Here is a 27,387-nt window from a genome sequence, read left to right on the forward strand (position 1 = left end):
AAAACACATCAAGCAGTGTTTAAAAATCAACAAGGGGGCGGACTGGAGTTTTGTCTGTAGTCGCTGGAGTTCTAGCCTCTGTCTCTTTGGAGGCGAGATGAAAGATTCAACGAGATGAGATGATAGACACGTCTGATGGAAGAGAGGCAGTGATTTGGCCCATCAAAGCCTTCCTTCAGCCAACAAACACAGCCTGCGGCGCATGCAGGATCAGTCCAAACGCTGAGCGCGCTCCTGCCCCTCTCCTGAACAGGAGACCCGGTGTTCACCAAGCCAGCTATACTCAGAGATTCAGGGTAACAGAGTGTGTGTGTGTGTTTGTGTGTGTGCGTGTGCGTGTGTGTGTGTGTGTGTGTGTGTGTGTGTGTGTGTGTGTGTGTGTGTGTGTGTGTGCGCGTGTGCATTCATGTGTGTGAAGATGTCGTAAAAAATTTTGACACATACATGTACGCACACAGAGGAGTACGAACTACAGACATTTGGGGGCCCCGGTACACTTTCTTTATAACAAAACCACACACTGACCTCTTTACAGATAAGAGCTTCTCTTTTTTTTGTTCACCATATCTCACCTTTTCTGATTCTAAATCTCTGACATCTGTTCCCTATTTATCTCCAACTTTTCTTCCTCACCCTTTCTTCTTATCCCTCATGTCCACTCTTTGCCCCTCGGTCTCTCCGCCGTCTGTCAGATCTTCCGCTCTCCTAATTAATTCTAATGAAGCCATTTATCAAGGCCCGCTCGTCCTCTCCATGCCGCAGCATAAATCACTTTCCGCTCACGATCCTGCTCCTCTTCCTGCTCCCTCTTTGCGCTCGCTGCTGTGCTGCGAGCCGAAAAGTCTGCCTCTGTGGCTCTCCCTCTCTCCAGGCCGGGGCCTTAATTGTGTGATTGAGAAAGTGCAGCATCACTCCATTAAGGGCCGTCTGCCTCGGATGGCCACCCTCGGGCTGACACCAGAGGGACCCCTTATAGCCTGCTGTGGTGAGACATGCACACACACACACACACGCACACACACGCGCGCAAGCAGGCGACTTAAAACGGACACTTATTGTAAATGGGCCTCATTGGTCTCTGCAGACGTTGTTAACATGTCTGTAGTAGCATGCTTTTTTTCTCTCTCTCTCTCCCTCTCTCTCTCCCCCTGCCAAGAGGGAACTCGATCCATCTCCACATTCGTGAAATTAATTTTTCTTACGAGCTTGTGGCTGACCAGTGCTGCCTGGTCTGAGATTTATTTGCTCCCATGACAGTCATTTCAAATGGACAGAGAGGAAATATTTAACTGAGTTCACACTTGCTGCATCTTTGTTATACCTTACTGCAGCTCGTGAAAGTATTTGCGCCCCTTGGACTGACCTTGTATTGCTTTACAATGAGTGTGTTGCATTGGGTTTTAATCGATAGAATAGCACAAAGTAGGACGTAATTGTTAGGACTTGTTGAAATAAAAAATAGTGACGATTCTTTGACCTGCATCCGCTGAGATGTGCTTCTACCAGCTTTGCTCAGACAAACACATTTTGACTCATTCTTAGCGACACACTGGATCGATCACATGTGTTAGTGTCAATCTTGAAAAAAAAAACAAACATGGTTAGCTTTGATCAAAACATTCCTCTGGCTGTATTTTAAGATGAACCTTCATCCGTCTCAAATCTTTTGCATCCTCTAACAGTTATCCCCCTCCTGTAAATCTTGTCCATGTCTTGTTAGGATAGTTGTTCTGCAGTTTTTCCATTTTCAGAGCTTGGGGTAATGTTTTCTCTCCTACACAACGTTGTCAGTGACCTGTCTAGTGTTTTCCTCTGTCTTTTGTTCGTTCGCTAGCGTTCTCTAACAAAACTCTGACTCCTTCACTTTTCGGATTCTTGCGTGCAAAAACTTTTCAAAACTATGTACCGTCTTCCTTCCACTTCACAATTCTGCGCTACTTTGTGTTGGTGTGTTTTATCCCAATAAAATACGCTGAAGTTTGTGGTTGTCATAGTGTGACAAAATATGAAAAACTGTAAGAAGCATTAAGACTTTCTCAAAGACACCGAGGTTTTTGTTTTATGTTCCCAGCTGCTCCCCTTTTTTGAAATCTTTCCACTTGTGCACAGACAAGAAACATTATGCGATTTAGGATTTTAAAGCACAATAAGTGAATTCCCTTCTTGGCATCTGAGGTCACTGAGCTGTGTCCCTTCCAAAGAGGGTGATGCAAACCTGATGCAACAGGCTTGAACGTGTAAAAAAAAAAAAAAAAACCCCAGACATGTCTAAATAATGTATAAATGATACATCTTGTTAGCCTCGACTCACAGGTTCAGTTGCCGTCTTGTGCGCCAAATGATCAATGTCCTCCTATTATCCTCATCCACTCTCTCCAGTTCCATTCGCGGTCCTCTCCGCCTCTCCCCGGGTCTTTCATGTTGCCCTCTGGGAGCCAAACAAAACACGGTTTTCTACTGCAAATAAGGAGCTAAAACACCATATGATCAGTCATGCATTATTTCTGCGCTATCGATTCGCAAAAAGAGTTGCTGCGGTTCCCCCTGGAGTTTGACCACAAGCATAACCGATGCTGTTAAATAAACACATCCGTTTCTTTTTTCTTTTTTTTTTTTTCTGATACTTTTGCGCAAAACGATTTCCGTTAATGAGTCGATTTAGCTAGAAAGCATGTGCTTGTTATTGAAAGAGCTGTGAGTGAGCACCATGTTTGATTTCTCAGCATTGTCTGTGGCTTCCTGTGGCTTCCCATGCAAATCTGCAGCACATTTAAGGGTTTGCTGTCAATTTTATGCCTTCTCCTGCTCAAACTAGAGGCCTCAGTGCCCTGTGGGTAGATAGCAGTTAGGGAACACACATGGAAAAAGAAATAACAATCCAAAATGGAGAAGCAGCATATTCCCAAAGCAGCCCAGTTAAGTGTGAGCTAATGTTCATCACACTGTGGTATTTTCATGTTTATTTTTTATTTTTTTTGCCCTGAAAGCCTTATTTAGATGGCAGACAAGGGTTTTGAACACACAACAGCCTGAAGTCTCTGTGGACCATACAGCCCTGCAAAAAAAAAAAAAAAAAAGGACGCAAATGAAGGCAGCAGGCAATATAACAACCATGAGTTCCTCACACCCGAAGACAAGCCAGAGGACTCTAATAAACACACACACGCGCGCACACACACACAATCACCATCATTAACACGACGATACGTTCAAATATCCTCCATCCTCGTGGGAGAAGGTTGAGTTTTTTTCTTTCCAGGGGAAGAATCCAATTTTCTTCCTCCTCTCAGGTCCACATCTGTACAGCAACGCTGAATCAAATTTAAGTAAACCACTTTATTACTTTTTTTTTTTTTTCTCATTTTGGTATTTGCGTGTCTCTAAAGAAAAAAAAAGTTGATGATATTTGGAGATAAGCGCAGCTCTAAGAAAAGACTTTCATGTGTGTGGAAATTGAATTAGAATCTCGCTGTGCAGCATTTGCTTTTTTAAAGTTACCTTTTTTTTAAAGCCCTTTTTTTTCTCTTTCTTTCTCTCTTTCTTCTTTCTTTCTCGGGGCCAACTGTAACATTTGGACTATCACATCTGTCTCCTGTTAAAGATTTATTCAACTGTGGTTCAAAGATATTATTTTAGTTTGTTTTTGAAAAACCTGTTTTTCAATCTCTTTGACTTTAAGATAATTCTTAAGAATATAATTAGGAAGACAATAAATTGAACAGATTTATTTAGTTATTTTATTATTATTTCAACTGAAAGATTTGCAAAATGACTCCCACTCACACGTAGGACGATTCTCTGCATCGCTCCAAAAATTCAAGATCTACGTTTAGGGTAATTTATCTCTCTACGGAAAAGGGATTATAATCCTGCAAGGTGAACAGGTCAACGCTGTGACCTCCGCCTCAGTGGGGACTTGTCCCCCAAAACGGGGCGACCCCGACCCTCTGCATGTTTTCTCTTCTCAATGTGAATTCTTACAGACTTTAGGGATCCAAACGGGCTCCCCACTACTCTGAAGTGTAGCCGTTATAATATTACAACCCCTGCAGATGTGTAAATCTTATGTATGATCAGCTGGGGGGGATACACTGCATATAATGTGTGATTCTTTTTTTTCAACTTCCTCCCTCCTCTCCTCTTCCCTCCTCCAGCACAGACTCATTTCAGACTGCTGACGTCTTGAGAAGCTCCAACAAGAATGAGGAAATGAGACTCATCAGGGCTCTTTAATTATGAAATATCAAAAAGGAGCAACACTAGAAGGTGCTTGTCACACTTTTTGGAGAGGAAGGACAAAGCAACCTGCAGGTTACGAATGAGATTATTTCAATTAATTTAGGAAAGATTAGCATTATTTAGATAAATGCTCACATTTATTTATGTAGAATCTTTTTTGTATTTAATAATAATAATAATAATAATAATAATAATAATAATAATAATACTTTCCCAATAAAAAGTTAATGAGTAATTTAATCAAACACCACACGCAGGCTCATGACGCAGAAAGGGCGGGGCGTTGGAATAAGAGCAGAATGGACGGTGAGGTGAAATTTGATTGAGGGCCCTTTAAGAGTTGTTTTTTTTTTTTTTTTTTTTTGGAGGGGTGGGAGTGGAGAAAGAGGGAGGAGGAGGATGAGAAGGGGGTGGGGGAGGCGACTAAACTGTAGCGACAGCGCTGCTGGTACGTAAGGAGCATCCCTCTCGGATTTCTTCTGATATTCCTCCAGGCTGCTCCTTATTGGACAACAAATCCCTCATGACTGTGAGAGACGGTTTGTATACGCGATAAATATTTAGAGAAGCTGAGGAAGCTGTTTACTACAGCACTTGTATAAGGAACAAAAAGTATTGTAAAAAGCAAAAAAAAAAAAAAACAAGACTAGTATTGGTGAAAAATTGAACATATGCAGAGACAGTGGCTGCGCGGTGCTGTGCCTTGTCTCCTTTTAATTGGGCGCTGTGTTCATCGTTCATATTAAACAGGCTGCAGGCCTTCTGGCAACATGTTTTATTTTGTTACTCTGCAAGGTTTGGTTGCAGTAAGGAACCTTAGATATACGTTTGTTGTTGAGTGCACTGCTGAAATGACGAATAAATACACTACAAAAAGGAATTTTTGGGGGGTATTTAATTAAAAAAATACCCCCCATTAAATTCACTTGAATTTAATTCAGCATATTAATTTGTAATGCAATATTCAATAACAGTGAAATACCAAATAGGCTACATAAACCGTGTCAGTTTGATGCCACATCATAACTGGATATTTTAATTAGGAGCTTGAATTTTGGTTCGGGTGACTGCTAGCTGTTCTCGTTCATCATGTGTAACACTGAATTTTTGTGTGGGTTATGAATAAATATTTCAACTTTCAGTAATTGATAAGGGCTGTTATAAGAAAAAAAAAATCATTTCTGTGTTGGGGCAAGAATTGAAGTTTTTATCCAGTGCTAGCTAGTTTGGCAGGACAGCTAATGCTAACATCAAACTAGCTGAGTTTCTTTTTTTTTTTTCAAATATATCAAGCAAAGTTTCTTTTAGTTGATACATTCTTAACTTCTGCTCAGAAATATTGATTCAAATCTAACCAAACAATGTATGCACTTTTTTATTTTTTTGCACTGACGGTATTGCTTCTTTCATGAGTGCACTGTAAAAACTCATTTTCAGCATAACAGTTAAATTGATCACATTTTAGTAAGTTATATTAGTTTGCATGTTTATTGTGAAATAATGGCTACAATCTAAAATTAGCTACTTTGTTAAAATGAAATAAAAAAAATTCCTTCCTAAACATATTTACTAGGATTTAACAGAAATTCTTGTTTGTCTTGTGTAGTGTAGTGTGAGTGAATGAATGAATGAATGAATGAATGTTTCCCCATAGCAAATATTATGGGACAAAAGAAAACTTTTCTGTGTTGGAGCAAGAATTGTGTTGGTATCCAAGCTAGGCTAGTTTAGCGGTAGCGCTAATGCTTCTAGTCAAACTTGCTAACTAGCTAAACCCTATTAAGCCTGAGGTAGATGAAATTGATGAAAATCACATTTTAGCTGTAATTGTTTGGAACATTTTTTTTTGACCTTGTTAGAATATATTTCCACACGTCTCATGCTTCATGACAACGGCTCTTATTTTTGTTTCATTTTCACAACATGACCTTAATAGTTTGATAGAATTGAACAAATGAAGTTGAATATTAGGTTTTAAAACATTGTTGAAATTGGACAAAAAAAATGTCTTTCAGCTGTTAAATTTGCATTGTTCCTTCTACAAACAAAATACGTGATTTTTGCTGATTAGCATCTTCTGAGTTTGGAAATGTTGATGTAAGAACAACTCATAGTGCAGTGTCACTGTCAAATCATGTACAATTTAAGAAGGGTACAGGGTACAATTAAGACAATGTACCAACTATACACATGATATAATTCCACATAAAAAAATGTATTTTTAATATCTACATTTTGTACTGAAAATGTCTGTTTTTATACTTTGCGTACAGTGTTATCTTTTTTTTTCATTTTCATTCCTGATTTAACTAAATTTGCTCACTAAAGTAATAACTAATGTCTAAAATACAAGATTAAAATAAAGATAACCTATTTTAAAAATGCACTTAGTACCACTGACCTTCCTGAATATCACTATTTGAGGCACACATTTATATGTCATGTTGCCTCATGTACCACAAAGTTGATACATATTAGGTATCAACTTTGTATACCTAATCTGAGGTATCAACCTCATATTTCTGAAATAACAGTGGAAAATCTTAGATGTTTATTGATTTTAGTTTAGCACATGACCAAAGAAAGCACTAAAAAAAAATCATTTCTTTAAAGTGTTTTACTTTGTGTAAAGGTTCCTCATTTGAACCTGTCTGCCCTTTGTAAATTATCACACCAGATTTACTGGTTAATTTCTAACTGTTTGCTTTATCAGTGCACTTTTGAAAACTATTAGAAAAGCAGAAAAAATAAAGTGTACCTCTTTTAGGTAAATTGACGCAGACTCTCGCGCGCAATTGAGTTTGTCTGCACAGCAATATACAATCACTAAAGAACAAAGAAAAACAAAGAGTCGCTTCATTTCTTTTACATCATGTTGCAATTCTTTTTTTTTTTTTTTTTTTTTTGCCTCCACTTTTTTAATCCCTATTCGTGGATTATTTCAGTTCAAACGCCTCCTGTGAGCGCCACTTCTATTGTAGGGAACGATGTCGCGGCACACGACCGGGGGAGCGCAGATTTGCGTCTTAAAGAGGATTTAGGTCTATTAACGACAAAAGGCGCAGTTCATGGCACAGGGGAGAGAGAGAGAGAGAGAGAGAAAGAGAGAGAGAGAGGAATAGAGAGAGAGTGAGTTCGCCTCGTGCGTCAGCCCCGCACTGAAGTGCAAGCGGGGCTCGCTGATAAATGGAGAGACATCACACCGAGTCATTAGAGAGCTGAGATATGAGGGTTTCACCGCAGCGGGCCGCTCAGGGCGACAGACCCAGGGGAGCGCGCTCCTCTCCCGGCCCTTTGTGCCTCTTTGCGGGCTGGACTGATGAACAACGCAGATAGCGTTAAGGCCATTACGGGGCTCGCGCTCATTCCCCATGAAAATCCTGTAAAATAGAGAGAGACTTTTTTTTTTTCCTTTTTCACTGATGGTATTTATTGATTTTTATCTCACATTTATTTGTAACGCGAAGGATTATAGGAAAATGCTAAAAGAAAAAAAAAGGTTTAAATTTGTATCAGCCAAACAATAATAATGACATTCATATGATTTATTTCCCTGAAATAAAAATATATTTTTTATAATTTTTATTAGCATTACTATTATTTTTCATTTATTTTACTATTATTATAAATATTACACTGGTAGGAAATGTTAGGCATCTGTTGACATCTTTAAAGCAGCCAGTGCATTTTTTTTGTTGAACAGTGTTTACATTCCCACAAACATTGATATATTTCATTTTCCATTGATGTATTTTTTCTTTTCTTTCTTTTTTTTTTTTTTTGCTGTCTCCACTTTCACAAAATCCCGTCAGCCGATTGGAGGATGTTCAGGTGGCTTTTGTAGCAAAAATAATTGATCAGCACAAGGAAACGAAGCGGCAACTCAACAATCCGCTGCGTTTGTATCTCCCAATCACCTTGATTACATTTTCTCTGAATTAATTAGACGTAGCAGCCATAACGCAGCCTCCTGCAGGAGTGAGGCACCGTGAGCATTTTAATGACCCCGTAATTCAATTAACCGCCTCCATCAGTCATTGATTTGTGAGAGAAGAAGGAGGAGAAGGAGGAAGGAAGGGGGTAAAAAAAAAAAAAAAAGAAAAAAAGAAAAAGAAAAAAGGAAAAAAAAAAAGAAAAAGCTGCTGAAAGTTGAATTCTGCAAAGTAGAGGCGGCCTGTAATTGCCCAAGACACAGAGATCGGAGGGAAAGAGTGGGTGTGGGTGGTGGTGGGGGGGCTGGGCTGAGGTGGCCGTGTATAAATAGTGTAGCTCTCAAATACACAGCCACAACAGCAGGAGTGATCTCACCTCCTCTCCACCCTTTCTATCCCTGTCGCCGCTGTCAGCCTCCGCAGAAAAAGAGCGCAGAGCCGTCAGCAGCAGCAGCAGCAGCGGCAGCAGCAGCGGCTGTGCAAAGAAGAACAACACCGAGCGATTACACGGTGGATTTTTTTTATTATTTTTTTTTTTCACTCTCTAAAAGACAAGACAAAAAAAGAAAAAGCAACAAAAACAAAACAGGACCACTACTGAGCGACAGAGAGGCGAGCGACCATGGAAGAACTTACGGCATTCGTGTCGAAGTCTTTCGATCAGAAGAGCAAGGAGAGCAGCAAAGAGAGCATCACGTACAGGGAAGTTTTGGAGAGCGGCTTGACGCGGGCGCGGGAGCTGGGCAGCCCGGAGACAAACCTGCAGGACATTACGGACACCAACCACTGCCCCGTGCACCTCTACAAGGACCACGTGGAGCTGGAGAAGGAGAAACTGAAGGACTTTAATGTTTCCAGGGCGACTGAGGGTGAGCCTTTATTTTTTTTATCTTAGTTTGTTTTTTCTTTACAAAAAAAAAAAAAAACGGAGAAGAAGAAGAAAGGGGGAAAGAAGCCGTGTTGTGTCGGCGAAAAATATCTCGACATCCGCTGTTTTTGCATCGGAAGGATTAACAGTCAGACTCAAGGCGTGAAAAAAAACACGAATTTAAATGTGGATTTGAACGAGTTTAGTTGAAGGAAAGTTAAAACCATATTCGGAGATTATCGCACATAGCAGGAGGCGGGCCCTTCGTTTGAGCAGCGCTTTAACTATTTCATGTTTCCAGACAGAATTTTTTATTAAAATAAGAAGAATTTATGACTCCAGTCGTCTTTGTAAGCTGTTCTATAATGCGGCTGAAGTAGTTTAACGTATAAATTACGATTTCAAAATTTAGTCTTTAGTAATAATAATAATAATAATAATAATAATAATAATAATAATAATAATTCATAATTAATAATAGAGAAACAGATTTTTTGCAATAATATGCGATATGTTTATTTTTTTCCTATACAGAATTTTTTTTATTTGCATGCAATATCAATATTCTCGGTCACATTTTATGAGTGCAATTTAAAAACTTCAGTTGTAATTTTATTACGGTGTTGACTTCACGTCCTAATTTTATTGTCTGCATCCATATGCGCTCTTGAACGCTTTCCATTCATTTTTTCTGCAACTCCCAGCTAAATCACGTATAGTTTGTCACTAGTCGTAAAGTTACATTTCTTCTTCGGCATTTAGAAATAATAATAATAAAAAAAATGTTAAAATGTCTGTAGCAGCTTTACAGGCCTTCTGGAAAACAGCATCTAAGACAGTGAGTGTGTGCATTGGTTCCAAACATTTAGTTGACAGTTTTGACTTATTTTTTTTAAAGGATTAGCTCCTCTCCTCTGTTACTCTGCACCTCGTTGCCATCAGAGATGAAGGAAGGGGGATTTCACTTAATGAAGCTTTATGTAAATCAATTAGCGTTCAGTCTGAGGACGGAACAGTTACACGTCAGGGAACTACAACCTGCGGGGAAAAAAAAGCTGCCACTGAGCAGATCAGTTATTCAAACAGCTGACATCTGTGCAACTATTAATAGTAGAAGCAGTGACTTCACTGTGAAAGAAGAAAGAATAAACTGAGGCAGCTTTTCAGGGTGGTGGCGTGAAAGTCAGAATGACTTTTTTGTTTGTTTCTAACATTAAAGAAATCAGATTTTACAGAGGTGAGTATTTAGCCTTCTCTCTGTGGTCTTAATGTATCTCTCTTGTTTAACTCGCTCTCTTACGACACTTATATGGCGACGTGACTGATTTACATGTCGCTGACATTACACACACTGCCTAATGGAGGCTGGAAATGAAGCCACAGGCCTCATCCCTCAAGGATCAGGCTGGTTCGTTTTTTTGTTTTTGTTTTTATTTTGTGTGTGTGTGTCAAACTATCAGGCCCATAAGGCCTGATGCCCCCCCCCCATTGTTTTGGCTGGATATACTGGCATCCAATATTGGGGAAAGTCTATGTGGGTTTTAATGCAAACGAGTGTGTGTGTGTGTGTGTGTGTGTTGTGATAAAACCCACTCAGTTGTTCTCCTTTCTCCGACCCGCCGCATCTTTCCCGACAGGGATATATGAGTGCAAAGAGAAGAAGGACGACGTGAAGTCCGAGGACGAGGACGCGCAGGGCAAACTGAAGCAGCGGCGGAGTCGCACTAACTTTACCCTGGAGCAGCTCAACGAGCTGGAGCGGCTCTTCGACGAGACGCACTACCCGGACGCGTTCATGAGAGAGGAGCTGAGCCAGAGACTGGGACTGTCTGAGGCCAGAGTGCAGGTGAGGAGTAACCACATTTTATTTTATTTAAAAAAAAATCCTCATGCATGTGACAAAAAAAAGGGGGGTGGGGGGTGGACTATTTCCACTGTAGTGGAACTCAACATCATGGCAACCATTGCTACAAGCTCTTGAACAAATGTTTGAAAATGAATGTTTCAATTTATTTTTTCCTTTATAATTTTGTCAAAATACAACTTTTTTTTTTTTTTTTTTTTACAAAAAATGTTTGGGCTACTCGTGTTTTTAAACTTTAAAATGACTCAAATTAATAGCAATATCAGCATTAATAAATAATAATAATAATAATAATAATAATAATAATAATAATAATAATAATAATAATAATAATGAATTAGAAATAAAAAAATAAACTCCAAAACAGCACTCTTGGGGCGCTTGAAAGACGTTATGACTACTTCGTGTTAGCATGTTCTTCTACTTCTTCGTCTCCTTAGTTAGCTTAGAAAATGTTAGCTTTTTAGCCTTTGTGTTCGGTTCAAATTTAGCCTAAATAACAAAGGATTGAAGCTAAGCTAATTTCAGCAAAATGTAGACATCTTCATGTCGACGTGCTTTTTATTTTTCAACCCCTCATTGACGTTATTGACATGGAAGGTAACGTCGACGTCTTTTTAAGTAAATTCGACATAAGTAGGCCTACTTGTTTTATTCGTTTTCATTTGTAAAAAAAAAAAGATGCGACCATTAGATGTAAAATGTAAAAAAATAAATAAAAGCAGTGACTATCTGCATGTTTTTTTAAGACATTCCCATGTTATCTAATAAAGAGTTGTTTATTGCTCACACATCTATTTCAATTAATTGTTATAAACTAATGTCAGAACAAGTGACGACAACAACAACAACAAAAAAAACTACACCATCTCTGTCAGTTATAATACTTCATGCAACCCTTAGGATAAATTCCCCCACAGGCAGATAATTTAACAATGTGGAAATATTTAGACGTGTATTTTTTAAAGCTTGTGTCCTCTGTGATGGGCTACAATAATTAGAAATAATAATTTATCCTTGTAGGTGGTTCGTTGGTTGCAGTTTGTCATATCAAAGCAGCGTGATTTGCTATGAATGACTCAGGAAGTGAGAAGCTCTACTGAACTCACAGCGGTAGGCCTGCAGAGTGTTGGAGGGAATGGAGAAAAAATAATAATAGAAAAAAAAAAAAAAAAGAAAAACCTCCCCAACAATGATTAAAATGAATGAAGAGCCTGAATGGCCGCTTCAAGGGACGCGCTCTTATGTCAACTCGTATCCCTCCTCATTTTCTTTGCAATATCTGCCACCGGCTTTGATGTAGTGTCCCCATAAAAACAGATTAGAAATAACTCGATTGTGGAAGCAACTCTGCTGCTGTTCAAATCTATCTAATCGGATGAATAAGCCCCATCACAGAGCTTTATGAGCGCGGCGACTGCGCCACTTCTGGAGCTGAACACTGTCGGACCGCAGTTGACAGCGCGATGCGGGGGTGAAACTGCCGTCCCAGCTAATACAGTGTGTTCATTAGAATAATTTACGGCGTGCATGCGGTTTGCAAAGTCACAGCAGTCTTAGTGTTCGGTTTTTTTTTTTTTTTTCTTTCTTCACCCCTCGCCACTTCAGATCAGGTGGATTGTAATCGCACCCAATTCGCCCTGGAAAAGTCCCAGAAAGCCCCCTTTTCTGTTCTTGCTCTGTTTTTATTTTATTGTTTAGTGCACTCTGACATGTTCTTCTACAGTGTCGTGCAGCAAGGGTCGTTGTATCGGCTGTGAACCTGCGCTCCGAGCAGCTGTCAATGAATCTAATTGAAAGTTATGAGAGCTTGGTGAGGAGCAGGCAGTAATTCGGTTACGACTAATATCTCTGGGTTTTCTGGCGCGCCGCTAAATTAAATGTCATTATTCACTGTCTCTAATAAAAAATCAAAAGGGAAATGAGATTAGGGTATTTGTGAAGCGCATCATTGAGTGGCCCTTAATGAAGAAATAACTGTCTGAACCAGTGTAGTTCACTTTGCTTAACATACTGGCGCGTAATTGGAATTGATCCGGGGCCCGTCTTAATATTAGCCTTGATTTATCTGAAGGAGGGCTGCTGCGTGGATGCAAAAATCACCTGGGATACTGATAAACACGTCTGTACCGCTGAAGAGCTGATCACACACACACACACACGCACGCAAACACACTCCCTCTCTCACACACAGCACAGTCTAGATAATATAATATAATATAATATAATATAATATAATATAATATAATATAATTAATAATAATTTATTTATTTTCATGTATAGCCCAGAAAATATTCCAAGATGTATTTTTAAGGCGACAGAGTGTTTATGTTCAAGCCATTTTTCTTCCCTCCGTCACTAATGGCCCCGTTTATCGACTGTCCCCCCCCAAGCCCCTCTCCTCCCCCCGCCCCCCTGTTGCTGCAGCAACACCCATGCATGCACGCGGCTGCGTTGCGCAGCTGGAAACGGGCTGGTGGCGCCCTGACTGTGAGTCATCATCACCAAGTCTGCCGCCCGCGCCGACCGACCAGCTAATTTCGCATCTGTAAATGATAATCATTGCGGGGGTCGAAGGGGAGGGGAGATAATGTTATTCAACGAGGCAAATTAAGTTGATGGCGATTAACAATGCAGGCCCGCATATAGCCCGCAGCTTTAAAAGGCAGGCTGCGAATTGGGGAGATGGTTGACGACACGTCATCACAGTGATTTATTTATTTGTTATTATTCAGTTGTGTGATTGTGGCGTCTTAGACTTCTAATCTTGTTGTCATTCCCTTGTAATTTTTTTCCATTTAATTAGCTGTCCTAGAATTTTTTTTGTTCTTTATATTTGGATTTAATTTTATTTTCAGAATTCAGATATGTTTTATGTTCAATCAATCAATCAATCAATCAATCAATCAATCAATCAATCAATCAATCAATCAATCAATCAATCAATCAAGGTCATTTGTATAACACATTTCAGCGACAAGGCAGTTCAAAGTGCTTTACATCATAAAAACACAAAAATATAAAGTTATAAAAGACAACACACACATTTTGTCAAGTGCCATTGTTTACATTTTGCTAAGGTGTACTGTTATCCCTCATTTTCTTCTTACTCTTATAGATTGTCTTTTAATAATCTTAATAGCATAAACGTGGCATTTTAAAACTAAATATTGTGGCTTTTCCTCTTCTTAGCAGTTTTAATGCATTATTCTCCTCTTCTTCGCTGCAGGTCTGGTTCCAGAACAGAAGAGCGAAATGTCGAAAACAAGAAAACCAAATGCACAAAGGTAAATAAAACCTCCAACACCTCTCAGCTATTTTAGCCATATTCTCCACGTTATTATTCAATTGAGAATAATATTTTTTCTTAAGTTGCTTGTGATTCAAGATTTTTTTCTTTGTATATATTAATGTGCAAAACTTTGTGACCTCCTCATCTCACATAACAACAACTGTCTGGCTGTCTGACAGACATCTTTCCCTTCTCCCCAGGTGTGATTCTGGGCAGCGGCAGTCACCTGGACGCCTGCAGAGTGGCTCCCTATGTCAATATGGGCGCCCTGCGAATGCCCTTCCAACAGGTAGGCCACGCTTTCAAGATTCAAAACACGAACCACGAATCATTCAGGGAGTGTGTAAGCTGAGGCTGAATTGATTATTATTAGTAATAATAATAATAATAATAATAATAATAATAATAATAATAATAATAATAAAAAGAAACACTTCTTACTACTTTGTAATTTGCGAAGCAGGTTCTGAATGTCGAGGGGTTTCCTTTTAAAAAAGACATCAGGATGGGAATTGTCGTTTGCGTGGTGTTTATGCGTGTTAATATTTAAAAGGAAATTAGGCGAGGTCTGGTTGCTGGTTTAGAGGTTTTCAGAAAGCTACAATTTCAAAACCGCAGACATTTTCCAAAATCCTGTTGTTCATAGTGCTTTTAATTGGAAAATGCTGGAGTGACCTGGGTCTTCTCCAACTCTGTGAGGTATGGCATAAACAATGTTTCCCCCTGCAGCACCTGTTGCTGCACACTGCTGGTCAGATGGCTGAAAGAAGCCTCCTATAAAGAGACAAATTCGGCTGTTTGGAAACATTTCCCATTATGAAAAGCACAGTCAGTAAGTAGCTGGTGACATTTGTGTTGCTCTGTAAAGATCAAAACTGCAAAACGGGTTTAATGCTTTGTGCAGCGAGACGTTTGAGCCGTCTACATTAACAGGGAGTTTATTTTAAATATTCGCCTAACTCTGTGAATAAAAGTAGCACAAAATACACTACATTATATCTGTAAAAGTCAATAGTAAAACATTTTTTATAGCACTATAAAAAAACAGGTGTTTTTCTGTTTTAAATAAGATTTTTTTTTCTGTTTTAAAATTTTCCGCTACAACCATGAAACTGTGGCATTTTTTTTTTTTTTTACGCAAGGTTATATCATCTTGTGAGAATTTCACACCAGTCCATGTCTTAAAGGAAGTGGAGACAAAATAGACCTTCTGCACTTTATATATATAAACATGCATATATACAGCTGCTTCATGCTGAACGGAGGGGCAGCACATCAGAACTCGGTGCACCTTTCACCTCCTTCCATCTCATCTCAGAGAGAGAGAAAAAGAGGAGAGGTAGTGGACACTCATCTGATCCGGCGCTGCCGCGGTTCTGCATCCAAACTGCTGTGTTGTCTGCTTGACCCTCGTGAAAAGCAGCGGCCTAATTAAGCCAACAGTGCGGCAGGCGTGAGCACATAAAAGGAGATGATGAAAGCGGGGGGAATGGAGTGGGCTCTGATGGATATTGGCGTTGAGCTGCGCTGGCAGGGGCGGAGGCTTGGAGGCCTGCATACTGAGAGAGGCACGCCGCGTGAGGCTGAAGCCGACTGTGGGCATGCACAGATGCAGCCTACGGCTGGAGGTTCGCAGGGGTGAAGGTCTGAGGTAGATCCTCATTACCTTGGCTCTCCGAAAAAAGGTTCTCACTGCGTGCTTTGCGTGTCAAATTACAAATGTGCAATGGTGTGTTTCACAAAAGGCACACAAAGATTGAAAGTAGAGTTGTTGTTTTTTTAATATATGGTTTCAGTAGGTGTTGCAGCATTTCATTTGGAAGTCTGCATGGACGACATGGATTTAACGTTTCACTTGTGTTGCATATATGGGAAGTATAATAAAATCGATGATAAACAGCATTTAAACGTTCATTATTTTAGTTGATGGTAGTTACAGACTCATATGCAAACACTACTCTAAGAGTGAAACTTGCGCCAGATGCAGTTAGGCCCCAAAATTATGTTTACCCCCCACCCCCTGCCAGATTTTGATAAACTAATATTTTTATTCAGTTCAGTTTGTTTTTTATTGGGGATGAGAGGGAAATGTCTCAAGACAATGTAAAAGGAGTATCACTTTTAAAAACAAGTATTTATCTGTTTGTATTTCCATTTTATAAAAAAAAAATATATAAATTATCTGCGTCATTTCGATGATTTTTCTTTGGTGATGAGCTCAGAGTCTTTGAATTTGAAAATCCCCCAACCCATAACCCTATTTTTTAGCTATTTACACATATTCCCTATCAGATTCAAGACATTGGCACCTTACTTTTAGTCAGGAGAATCATGTTAACCAAATAAAAAGATTGCTTACAATATACATTTTCCAGAGGTATGAATAATTTCAGGCTCAATTGCAGCTGCTTTAGCACAACAACTACATTAATTTCACCACTAAAAACACATAATAATAATTACATTCAGTCATATTTTCAAACTATGTATACAGTCATGGAAATTCAGGGACTTTAACAATCCTCACTTTTTTCAGACATCATTAGTGTTTATTGTTTCCACAATTAATCTTTTATTTGTTTATTTATTTTAACCACTGATTGAAATTTCCCATCCCTGCTGCGTGAGTATATTTATTGGGGTGAGTTTTGTTGTCTGCAGCTGCTTGTGTTTGGGATGCCTTCAGCAGGATGCATTTGTGGTTCAGACTCGTTTTCCCTTCCATTTGCCTTTAACGGCAGTAATTTTTTGGTATTTGGCGTGCCAAGTTGAAAGGAAGCAAAGTGAAAAATAAATATTTAGTTCGAGTTAAAAAACCTTCGCCTTTGCGTTGGCTAATTCTATTTTGGTTGGAGAATGAAGCGTGAAGTACTTTAGTGACTCTCACCCTCTTTTCTTTCTTTTCTTACTTCTTTCTTTCTTCCTTTCCTTCTTTCTCTCTCTTCTTTCTTTCCTGTATTTTTTTTCCTGTGGTCCTTGAAACACAGGAGAAATGGCAACAGGGCTCAGCTCTCTCCCTCTGAAGTACGCTGATGCTTAATTTTCACCTACTTCTTATAAAATAATTGCCAAGAATGTGAAAACTGATATCCTATGCTCCTTAAGGTTTCTGGTTCATTTCTCTCTTTTTTTTCTGCTTGACTCAGGGATATGTCTGAATAAATATTTATAACTCCAAATGTGCAAATGTCTTTTTAGTGCAAAAGTTGTTTATTTATGCAATCGAATACATAATTAGGGTAACAGGCCCGTGTGTTGCAGAGTTAAAGAGATCTGTTCTGGGGTTGTGGAAATACTTTGATTCCTGGCGATTAAATTGGATGTGGTGTCTGAGAGCAATGTATGATTCATTAACTTTTAGAATAGCTGACATGAAGAAAGGGCTAAAGTGTCGACTGTGGCCCTCAGCTATTTTCTTAGAAAACATACCGTAAGCAACAGCTTTGAGGGGGAGCTTAATAGCGTCAGACTGTGAAACCTAAATCCTCCGCTCCTTTTTTTGCACACATGCTGACTAAACTCCCCGTTTCTGCTCCTTCTGCAGGTTCAAGCACAGCTACAGCTGGACGGAGTCACCCACTCTCACCCTCACCTGCACCCTCACCTGGCCGCCCACGCCCCCTACCTGATGTTCCCGCCCCCTCCCTTCGGACTACCAATCGCGTCGCTCGCCGACTCGGCCTCCGCGGCGGCAGCGGTGGCAGCGGCCGCCAAAAGCAACAGCAAGAACTCCAGCATCGCCGACCTGCGACTCAAGGCAAGAAAACACACCGAGGCTCTGGGACTCTGACCCCCACCGGGCTGCCCCTCTGCTCGCCTGATGCCCATAATCGCCTCTCACACAAGACTGGGCCTGTGAAACTGGGGCCGTGACACTCACGAGCTAAAACTAAACTAAAACAAAAACACTGAGTGAGAATGAAAGAGAGGAACACATACAGAGAGAGAGAGAGAGAGAGAGACAGAGAGAAGGGGAGTGTGTGTGGAAGGTGGGAGGGGAGGGAGCAGTGGAGGAAGAAAATAAAGCAGAAGGAGGAGGAGGGAAAATTGTCACAAAACCAGCTGCCAAAACAAACCACTTGTAGAGAACGGTAATTAAATACCAGTGAAATCACCTTTTACTTTTCGCCCAACAGGCAGGACTTCTGCGGGGCCAGTGGCTCAGTCCACTCCAGGCACAGATCACATCCCAAGGACCGTACAAACACATGTGGATGTCTGTCTGAGGGCCAGGCCGGGGAGGGGGGCCCCCCGTCAGACCAGAGGACGTTAGAACAAAGCAAACTGGCAGGGTCGAGAGCAGAGACTCACTGCCGCTGGCTGCCGTCTCTTTTGACATGCAGAGGGGCTGAGCTTTTTTTATTTTTTTTTGGGGTTGGGGTAGAGAAGGAGAAAGGGGGGGTCAGGACGGGGGGGGAGGGGGGCAGGCCCACACATCACCTCACCAAAGCTTTGGAATGGCTTTCACCTTTCCACCCCACTCAGTAGTTTAAAGAAGAAAAAAAAAAAAAGAAAAGAAAAAAAAAGGCCATATTTGTCTCCAACCACTGTGTCCGCTGCTGCTGCAGAGTGCATGAGCTCTTAACGGAGGACCGGTCCCCCAGTCTCCCACCTGACGCAACTTCTCAACAGCTGTTTTTTAACACTGCCGTTCAGCAACACCCCCCCCCCATAACCCCCAACGGTCAAAGTCAAAGGTCTCCATCCCAATCCAACGTCGCTCTTCTCGTGGACTTGTGTTGTACCAAACGCAACAGTTTTCTATATATTATTTTTGTTTGTTTTTTTATGCTTCGCTTTGGGAGGGGGAAGAGACGTTGTCGTGCGATGCTGGACTTGTGACGGCCGGACTCGGGTTGAATTCCTCCTCACGGTGCGCTCTCTCTCTGTCTTTGTTTCCTTCTCGTTGTGATGTATCTTGGGCAAAAGAAGTGAAGATAGCCTTTGCACTTCAGGTCTTGTACGAGGGTGTTTACAAATGGCACTACAAGCAGATACTACTTTACTAATTAAAGAGGGACGGGAGGGGCGGGTTTTGATATCACCACGATGAACAAAGGGTATAACGGGGATTCCTTTTTGTGTTCTGCTTTTTGTAATTCTGAAAAATATGAAGAAAGCATCAGTCAAACTGAAATGCAATTGTGTGCAGTTTAAGTGCAATACTGTAAATAGCAAAAAGAAAAACAAAAAAAAAAAAAACAAAAGTTAAAACAGCTAGCAGTTAATCCTCGATGATAAAGAAACTTTTTTTTTGGTTTTTGGTTGTTTTCCATGCACTGGTGGAAAGCTGATCTTTAATGGCAGTGCGTGTTTTATTTCAATCAAGAAAATTCAATCAGGTGCCATAATCCCACACAATCCACACGTATTCAGACGTTTTGTTTCAATGGGCACATCTGTCTGGGAAGACGTGAGCACAGTTTTTTGGATGCTGCAGAAACAAAAGGAAAACAAAAACTAACTTATTCTAAATTATGAACGAATCAAATCAGGCTTGCAACTCAAAGCAGGCCCTTGTTTTCAGAATAATTAGCTTAATTTTGCATGGATTTTTTTTAAATCAACCCTTCCCAGATAATTTAGACTATTTTTTAACTGTTTTTATCAAAATATTACAATTGAATTCAAAGATTTTTTTTTTAGAAAAATAACACTGCAGCACTAAATATGTAGATCATTTTCAGATCTATGTATACCTCCAAACATTTTCTACATTTCCAGTCCTCCATTTAGAAATGTTTATCTATGTCTCCATTTTAAATTAAACCTATGGGTGTTTTATTTTATTTATTATTTTTGTCTGAAAGTTTTATGGAAAGATGAAATAGCTGAACTTACAAGTGTACATTTTTACATGGCTTTGCATTTATTTTTGTATTTTTTTGTTTTTGTTTTTTTTTAAGTGTTGAATTTGAATTAGGAGGTGTGGCCGTAGTGCATTGTTTGCCTAAAAAAAAAACAGGAAAAAAAAAAAAGAAAAAGTGTGAAAAAAACAAAACAAACAACAACAAAAAAATGGTAATGTAGCGTGTCTGAGTTTACAAAGATTTCAGGGACGGTTGAGCTAAAACAATTCTCCATGGAATTTGTTGTACCCATTCAAATGATTTTCATTTCATATGCAAGCATGCCTATACATGAATCATCGTACAGCTGTTTTGTTTCCACCCCTTTTTGATTCACAAAAATATGAATGTACATCTTGTACGAGTAAAATATCAATAAAGCTATAAATATTTGTACTTGAGTTTTGAAATAATTTTTTTACTATTCAGAAACATCTGACTTTGTGGATAAAAATGCGTTGTAACTCGGAGTGCAATCAGACCTTTCCTGGCTGTTACCAATTTCCTATCTGCTTACTCTGATTATTATTATTTTTTTTTTGATAGATGTATTTGTTTTAAATCCAACCGAAAATGAAGGAATTATAAGATTACTCTTATCTATGTATGAAAGCATATTTTATTTAATAAAACTTTAAAAAGGTGGGCTGAATATGAAAGGAGTGTTCAGTTTGTTGGCGTTTCATTTAATCAATTAGGTGGGGGAAATCAAATTTTTCAGAATCAAAATGAATCAATGGAAAATTGTCCAATTCCATTCTCCACTGAATGACTGGTGCATCTGTAGTAGAGTCTAATAAAACAAGTTCAATATATGAATTAGAAAGACAGTCAACCACACTTTTCAGCAGCAGCCATTCAAAAATGTTGTGGATTTTTTTTCTTTTTGCAGTTTCTTTCTGTGTCTCGAATCTCAGCAACTGTTGCAATCTGAAGATCGATATCAATGTCAGGCCTAGAGCTGACGTTCATGTAGGATCCGTTTTAGCAGATACTTGTTGCATTGCACTCTGCAACACATGCCGGCAGAGCAAATTGAGTTGCTGTAAAGTCCAGACACAACCTGATTTGCTCTGCTTGTCAAGCCGGATGCAGAAAGATAAGGTGTAGAAATTACGGCCTTAATGTCATCAGTGAAAGACGGGACGGCTGAAGTCGGGGAAGTCTGTGAGCGCGGACGCTAAATAGATGGAATCTCGCATGCATGCTAAAAGAAAACGTTTCATTATTATTTTTTATTTTGTTTTGTTTTGGATGTCAGCAATTTATTTTGAGAAGTTCACAAACTGCAGTAAGTTAAAGCCGGCACGCCCCATCCACTTGTTCTACCTTCACATGCTAAATTCTGCCCATCTATTATAGCTGGCCCTCTGTTTTTTAAGTGTGTTAACTTCCTCTGGGAGCTTAATTCCAGATGTGTGTGTGTGTGTGTGTGTGTGTGTGTGTGTGCGTGTGCGTGTGTGCGCGTGGAAAGTAATTACTCCCTGTGCTATAGTAGGTTATTGTTTGAAGCTTGTACACAGAATTAGCCCAAATGGAGTCCTGTTGAGTGTGGTACCCCCAACAAGGTCGCTGCGCCTTTAATTTATACCTCTGTGCTCATACATCAAGATTGAGTGATATAGCTGCAGACTGATGGCTCTGTATTTACCCGCTGACCTCTCTGGTTGGGGCCTGGTCTGGAAATAACAGCATCCTTTTATGTGTACTAATAATTAGCACAGCACACACGGCCATCCATCAGCCGCCAATGAGCCATGTGGCTGCTTTGTCAACATGTTCGAGCACATAAAGCTGTTTATGTTGGCCACGAGTAACAAGTACACAATAATGTTTTAACAGAGTTGGGGCTGGTGAGGGTGTGCGAGACAGACAGTGTGAGCGTGGGGGCATTTAGTGGCTTCTTGTTCTTAATTTTATTTTTAAATTAAAACGAACTTCTGCTTCATGTTACCAAATGGATTTTCCTGTAGTACTGGGCCATGTTAAACTATTTATACATCTTTAAATTGCAGGACTTTTTTTTCTCACATTGCAACAGACTGCAGTGTGTTTTACTGGGATTTTATGTGACAGAATAACACAAGGAATCACAAAGAAAATGGTTTTTATCACGGCTGGACAATATGGCGGAAAAGCGTACCACGGTATAAGCATTTCACATCAGTGGATATCGATAATTATTGATATAAAATCTAATTAAATCTGAGATATTGCCCATATGGTGGTGTGACCTTTCCTGTTTAATCCACAGTTTTCACTCCATGCTGGGGTTTTTTTTGTTGTAACAAACATTTCAACCACTCACACACACACACACACACACACACACACACACACACACACACACACACACACACACACACACACACACACACACACGCACACACACGCACACACACACAATGGTCACACTCTTACACACTCAAGAGCTAAAATGAAGGTTTGAGGAAAACGTATTGCTTCTTAGCAATTAGTGAACAAATGGCATCATGAAGAACAGAAATCATAGCAGACAGGTCAGATATGAGGCTATGAGAAGGTTAAAGCAGGGCTAGGTTTCAAAAGAGTATTTCTATCTGTTTTCATCTCATGAGCAGTATTAATTTTATTACACATAGACGGCATCATGGCTGGACAAACAGAGCATTAATCAGAATAAAAAGCCAAGAGGCCTCTGGTAAGCTGCAGAGATTCACAGCTCAGTTGGGAGGTCGTGGCAGAAAGGACTCATCATAAACACACTATCCCTACTGCGAAACCTGCTGGTGGCAAGATCATGCTGGATTAAGTTGCTGGAAAGATGGAGTTGGAAGGAGCTGAATGCAGGCTTGGAACGAAACCTTTTGGAACTTGCAACAGACTTAAGACTGGAGCAGAGATTCTCCTTCCAGTGGGACAACACTCCCTGAACACACAGCCTGAGCTGAGATAGGACAGTTTAGATCAAAGGATATTCATGTTTTAGAATGGCCCAGTCAAAGTCCAGCCCTAAATCCGACTGATAATCTGCAGCAGAATCTGAAAGCTGCAGCTCAAAGATGCCACCTATCCAATCTGAATGAGACTCGGCTATTGGATGAAGAAAAATTGGGAAAAAATGTCAGTTTCTAGATGTGCAAAGCTGTTTAGACAAACAGCTTTGCACATCTCAGGGGTGGACTCAGGGGAGTTAAATGCAAATATGTACCACGCTTTTTCAAATTTTGTAAAATCATTGAAAATCATGATAAATTCTACTGAACGTTTTGTTGGTCTATAACTTAAAATGCCAATAAACAGTATTAGAGTTTATGGCTACCGTGCAACAATAAGGGGGAAGTATGACTACTTCAAAACGGCCATGTAAAGTTAGACAACCATTGATGATCTCATGTTTTGGCATGAAAGAACACATTAATTTCCAGTGCCTGTTTTGATCTCCAAATTATGCTGCTGATCTGATTTTCCTGCCCCCCCCCCTTTCCCTGCCGCAATTTTCCTTTTTCTTCTCGGTCTGGCTGCTTTGGGAAACGAGCTGTCTGAGCCAGGCTACGCCGCTCTCTCGCCTATCAAGAGGTCAAGTGCTCAGAGGTCACGTGAAAATAGTTTTTATCACATTTCATTCTCATAATCCTCTTTGAAACGTCAGACGCAACTATGATCAGATGGAATGTGGCCCGCCGTAGCCTCGGCGTAAAGCTCCGGGAGGCACTGGTAATTGTGTGAAATGACAGGCCCATATAACGACGGTGCGCATTTAACTGGGAGATGAGAAGCCGGAGATTTTGTCATGCTATATCACAAAAAAACACGGACGCCACTGCGAGCGCCGCCTCCGCAGCCGAGAGCCTGCGAGTTCTTTGTAAAACAACTTTGCGGTTCTTAAATCCCGGGGTAAACCCTGCGCTGGCAGCTTCGCTTTTAGCTTGAAGTGAAGCCACCCAGAGAAACCTCAGCTGAAAACAATCGAGCTGAAGTGCTGAAGTCACTCCAGTCGGCCACGGATCAAAGGCCTCCTTTCATCCCGGTTTGTTTGGGCTAGACTCTGGTTTGCTTTGTTGGCTAATGCTCATAAATGTATCTGGAGTCATCAACAGTGCAAAGCTATATTAAAACTAACATTTTAAGTCTGAGTCAACACGATCTCTCTGCAGCGAAAGTGGAAATCACCAAGAACGTAGAGTTCCAAAATAGAAAAAGGGAAAGAAAAAAAAAAGAAAGAAGCTGAAACAGTGGGACGTTAGTTCACATACCGTTCAGCTGTTTATGTTACACTCATTAGCCGTTTAATTTCAATTCAAACATTCGGCCTTTGTTGTTGTAATCCAAGCAGATTATAGAGTAAAAACACAACATTTCTTTCAAACGTCAGCTTGAAATCAAACCATAATATGTCAGCAGCAGCTTTTTGTTCAAGTTTAAACTTTGGAAGGTATTTTAGGTTTTCCTCCGCTCTACTAACGGTGCTGCTGATGGTAGCTGATGTATGTCGTAGCCAAGAGTCGTACCTTAATGGAGACAGGAGCCATGGGAACTGCTGACGCTGCACGGACAAGCGGGTACAAGTGATGGATGGATCATTCTCGCTGGGTCATAAACCGTCCATGCCATTTTGTTTGTCTTACCATGCTAAAAGATAGAAGATTAAGTGGCTACTGCCTCAGAAGAAGTCAAGGTATTTATTTAAATCATCAGATTATTGATAAAGTCAGTCAGTAGTAGGTTCCAAATCTGTTCAGTTACGTGACTCAAACAATATATTTTGAAAAAGTTTGAAACGATCCCTAATGTCTTTATGTTTCGTTTTCAAGGAGCGAGACTTTCTCTCGTCATAATATTGAATAGTGGTTCAGCTAATTGTCTGAAGGAGACTTTTCTTCACTCCAAGAGAAGATGCTTTTCTTTTTTATCCATTTCCGTTCTTGTACTCGAATAGCTTGAGGAATTTCTTTTTGATGTTAAATCTTCTGGTGTTAAAAAATGAGTCAATTTGCTTCCATTTTTTAGACATTGACATTCAGTCCCAAATGAAACTATTTCATGACTACAAAAACCCCATGTTTTGCACAAAAACGCACAACCATTAAACTTGAAATTATTTTCCTAAATATTTCAGATTGGTCAGATGGTTATGAAGCAATATCCCAAGTTTTTAACATTTTACAGAGCATCGACGAGAGAAGCAACCAAGGCACTTGTGGTAGCTTTGGAGGAGCTGCAGAGATCCACAGTTCGGGTGCCAATGTGACTGTTGTGGAAGTGTCACAAGCAGAAAGTCACTAAAAAGAAAACTGTGGGAATTTCTGATTGCCACAGAATACTATACAGTCATAATGCAATAATATCTGGGAAAGTGGTTTTGTGTTTTGCTTTATTTAGGTATTTCATAGGTTTTTATATTCGGGTTCCTTGTTCTATCGGCCATTTCTCCCATTTCCTTGCCTTCCCTCACTGCCGCACCCTGTTGCTAATCAATGACCTGCTCCTTGTTTGGTAATAAACTCACAGCTTTAATATCTCTCAGTTGATCAGGTCTTTCTAATATTCCCACCATCCTGGTTCCTTCTGTTCCTCTTGTGCTGTGTTATTTTGGATTCCCGCCAGACTTTAGTTTTTAAATGTCTTGTTTGTTTGTTTTTTTAATCAAATTGTTTATTTTCACCCGCCTGCCACCTGCCTCCTCCCTCCATTTGGGTCCACCACACGACACAAATTCAACAAATTAGAAAAGCATTAAAAGGTTAATTTATTTCAGCAGGTGAAACATCATATGGGTTGATGTTTTCAAGCCTTCATTTCTGTTAATTATGATTTTTTTTTTTGCCTAAAGGTAATGAAAACGTTACAATTAAGAAGATATTACATCAGGCCAGTTATAAATGTTTTTTTGTATTTTACATAAATGTGGAGTTATTGAAAAGTTCAATATCTGCTTAAAGGTTTCATTTTCAAAAGGAGCTATTTTATTTATATATTAATTTTAAATGAAGCAGAACATTTTTGTGATGAAACCTCAAATTAAAGTCTGAAAAAATGATTGGCGCGTGTCAAGTGACCTTTCCCTTAAAATAAATTCTCCTGTGTTAAAGAAAATAAATACACCGTTTTATTTTCCCACTCTTTTTTTGAAACAGTGCGGATATGGTATAAATAAACATTGAGGCCGGGGTTTGAAATTATAATTCCATTTGAAACATCGTTTATTGATGTGCTCACCAACAAACGCTTCAGCTGAGATGTTTTAAAGAAAACAAAAAAACAAAAAACTGTTTCTTTAAAACGTCAAATCTCGTTGCGGGAGTCGTCTTCAAAGCTATTTGTAATTACACAACTTCAAAATAGCATTTAGACAACAAATTTACCCTGAGAAGATCATTGTTGCATATTAATGCGATCAATAATCACAACCAGACGGGAGTTTGATTTCCAGCCCGGCTGCTTGAATCATGAGCTGCGATTTCCTGAAGGAAAACCAACTTCTGTCCCGCCGCAGAGCGAGCGCAGTCGATACTGTTCAGCTTGTGGGCACAAACGGTTCAGGTCATGTTCGTATTGGCAAAACCTAATCTAAACGGGAAAGCAAATCTGATTATGATGAGAAACTCAAGCATACGTCAAAAGAAAAGATTGTAAAGCATCCCAGCGGTCCTTCGGAGGACGTTCAAGGATGATGATTGATCAGATTCAGCTCCGATTGGCAGCAGGTCTTTAATCCACATTCGTCATAGGGGCATTTGAGATCTCACTGGTAGATGTATCGCACAGGGTTCACATCAACAATGCAATGAATAATAAATTCGTAATATCGTTTCACATACTCACTTTGGCAAACTGCTTTGTGTCAGTCTGGACAGACGAGCAGCAAAAAGCAAAGGGAATGGTTTTACTTTCTGGTTAAAAAGTTGCGTGACTAAAATTCTTAAAACTGTGTCGCCTACCTTGACCTTTACTAAAAGCAAAACATTTCCTCCAAATTAAAGAAAAATGAAGGGCCACAAGTCAAAAAGGGGTGAGCAGGACATTTTATTCATCTAAATTTATGTTTGTTTGGTCTACATGTAGCATGCTATACATGATGGAAACAACACAATCAAAACGGTTTAATAGACTTCAAACTCTCGTCTTTGAATAAATGAATAAATAAATAAAATTGTTTTACATAGCAACAAAAGATTATTTTAATTTTTTTATGAATCTCACTTGACTTTCTTATCTCTGTGGGAAATTAGTGGGCAGTCACTCTGGACAGGTCGCTAGTGTGTTGCAGTATTTTACTTTAGAATAATTTAAATACTTGTTTCAAATTGCATGAAGAACATTGATGATTAGATAATTAATTTTATTAAACATCACAATGAAT

General features: G+C 39.6%; 1 protein-coding gene across 2 annotated transcripts; it reads left to right on the forward strand.

Moving 5' to 3' along the window:
• The first annotated feature begins 8,453 nt into the window (after window positions 1-8,453).
• Window positions 8,454-20,441, forward strand: shox (shox homeobox). 2 transcript variants are annotated; one of them, XM_008433160.3, is made up of 6 exons: window positions 8,454-9,040; window positions 10,677-10,885; window positions 14,134-14,191; window positions 14,376-14,485; window positions 17,741-17,953; window positions 18,333-20,441. In XM_008433160.3, the coding sequence occupies exons 1-6, from the start codon at window positions 8,794-8,796 to the stop codon at window positions 18,420-18,422; spliced, it is 927 nt and encodes a 308-aa protein (XP_008431382.1). In that variant the 5' UTR covers window positions 8,454-8,793; the 3' UTR covers window positions 18,423-20,441. The 2 variants fall into 2 exon arrangements, with proteins under 2 accessions (XP_008431382.1, XP_081457148.1); XM_081601022.1 differs by having other exon boundaries at window positions 8,456-9,040; window positions 14,397-14,485.
• The last annotated feature ends 6,946 nt before the right edge of the window (window positions 20,442-27,387 follow it).

The sequence above is a fragment of the Poecilia reticulata genome, chromosome 2, assembly GCF_904066995.2.
Source record: "Poecilia reticulata chromosome 2, P_reticulata-male-v2, whole genome shotgun sequence".
Taxonomy (NCBI): domain Eukaryota; kingdom Metazoa; phylum Chordata; class Actinopteri; order Cyprinodontiformes; family Poeciliidae; genus Poecilia; species Poecilia reticulata.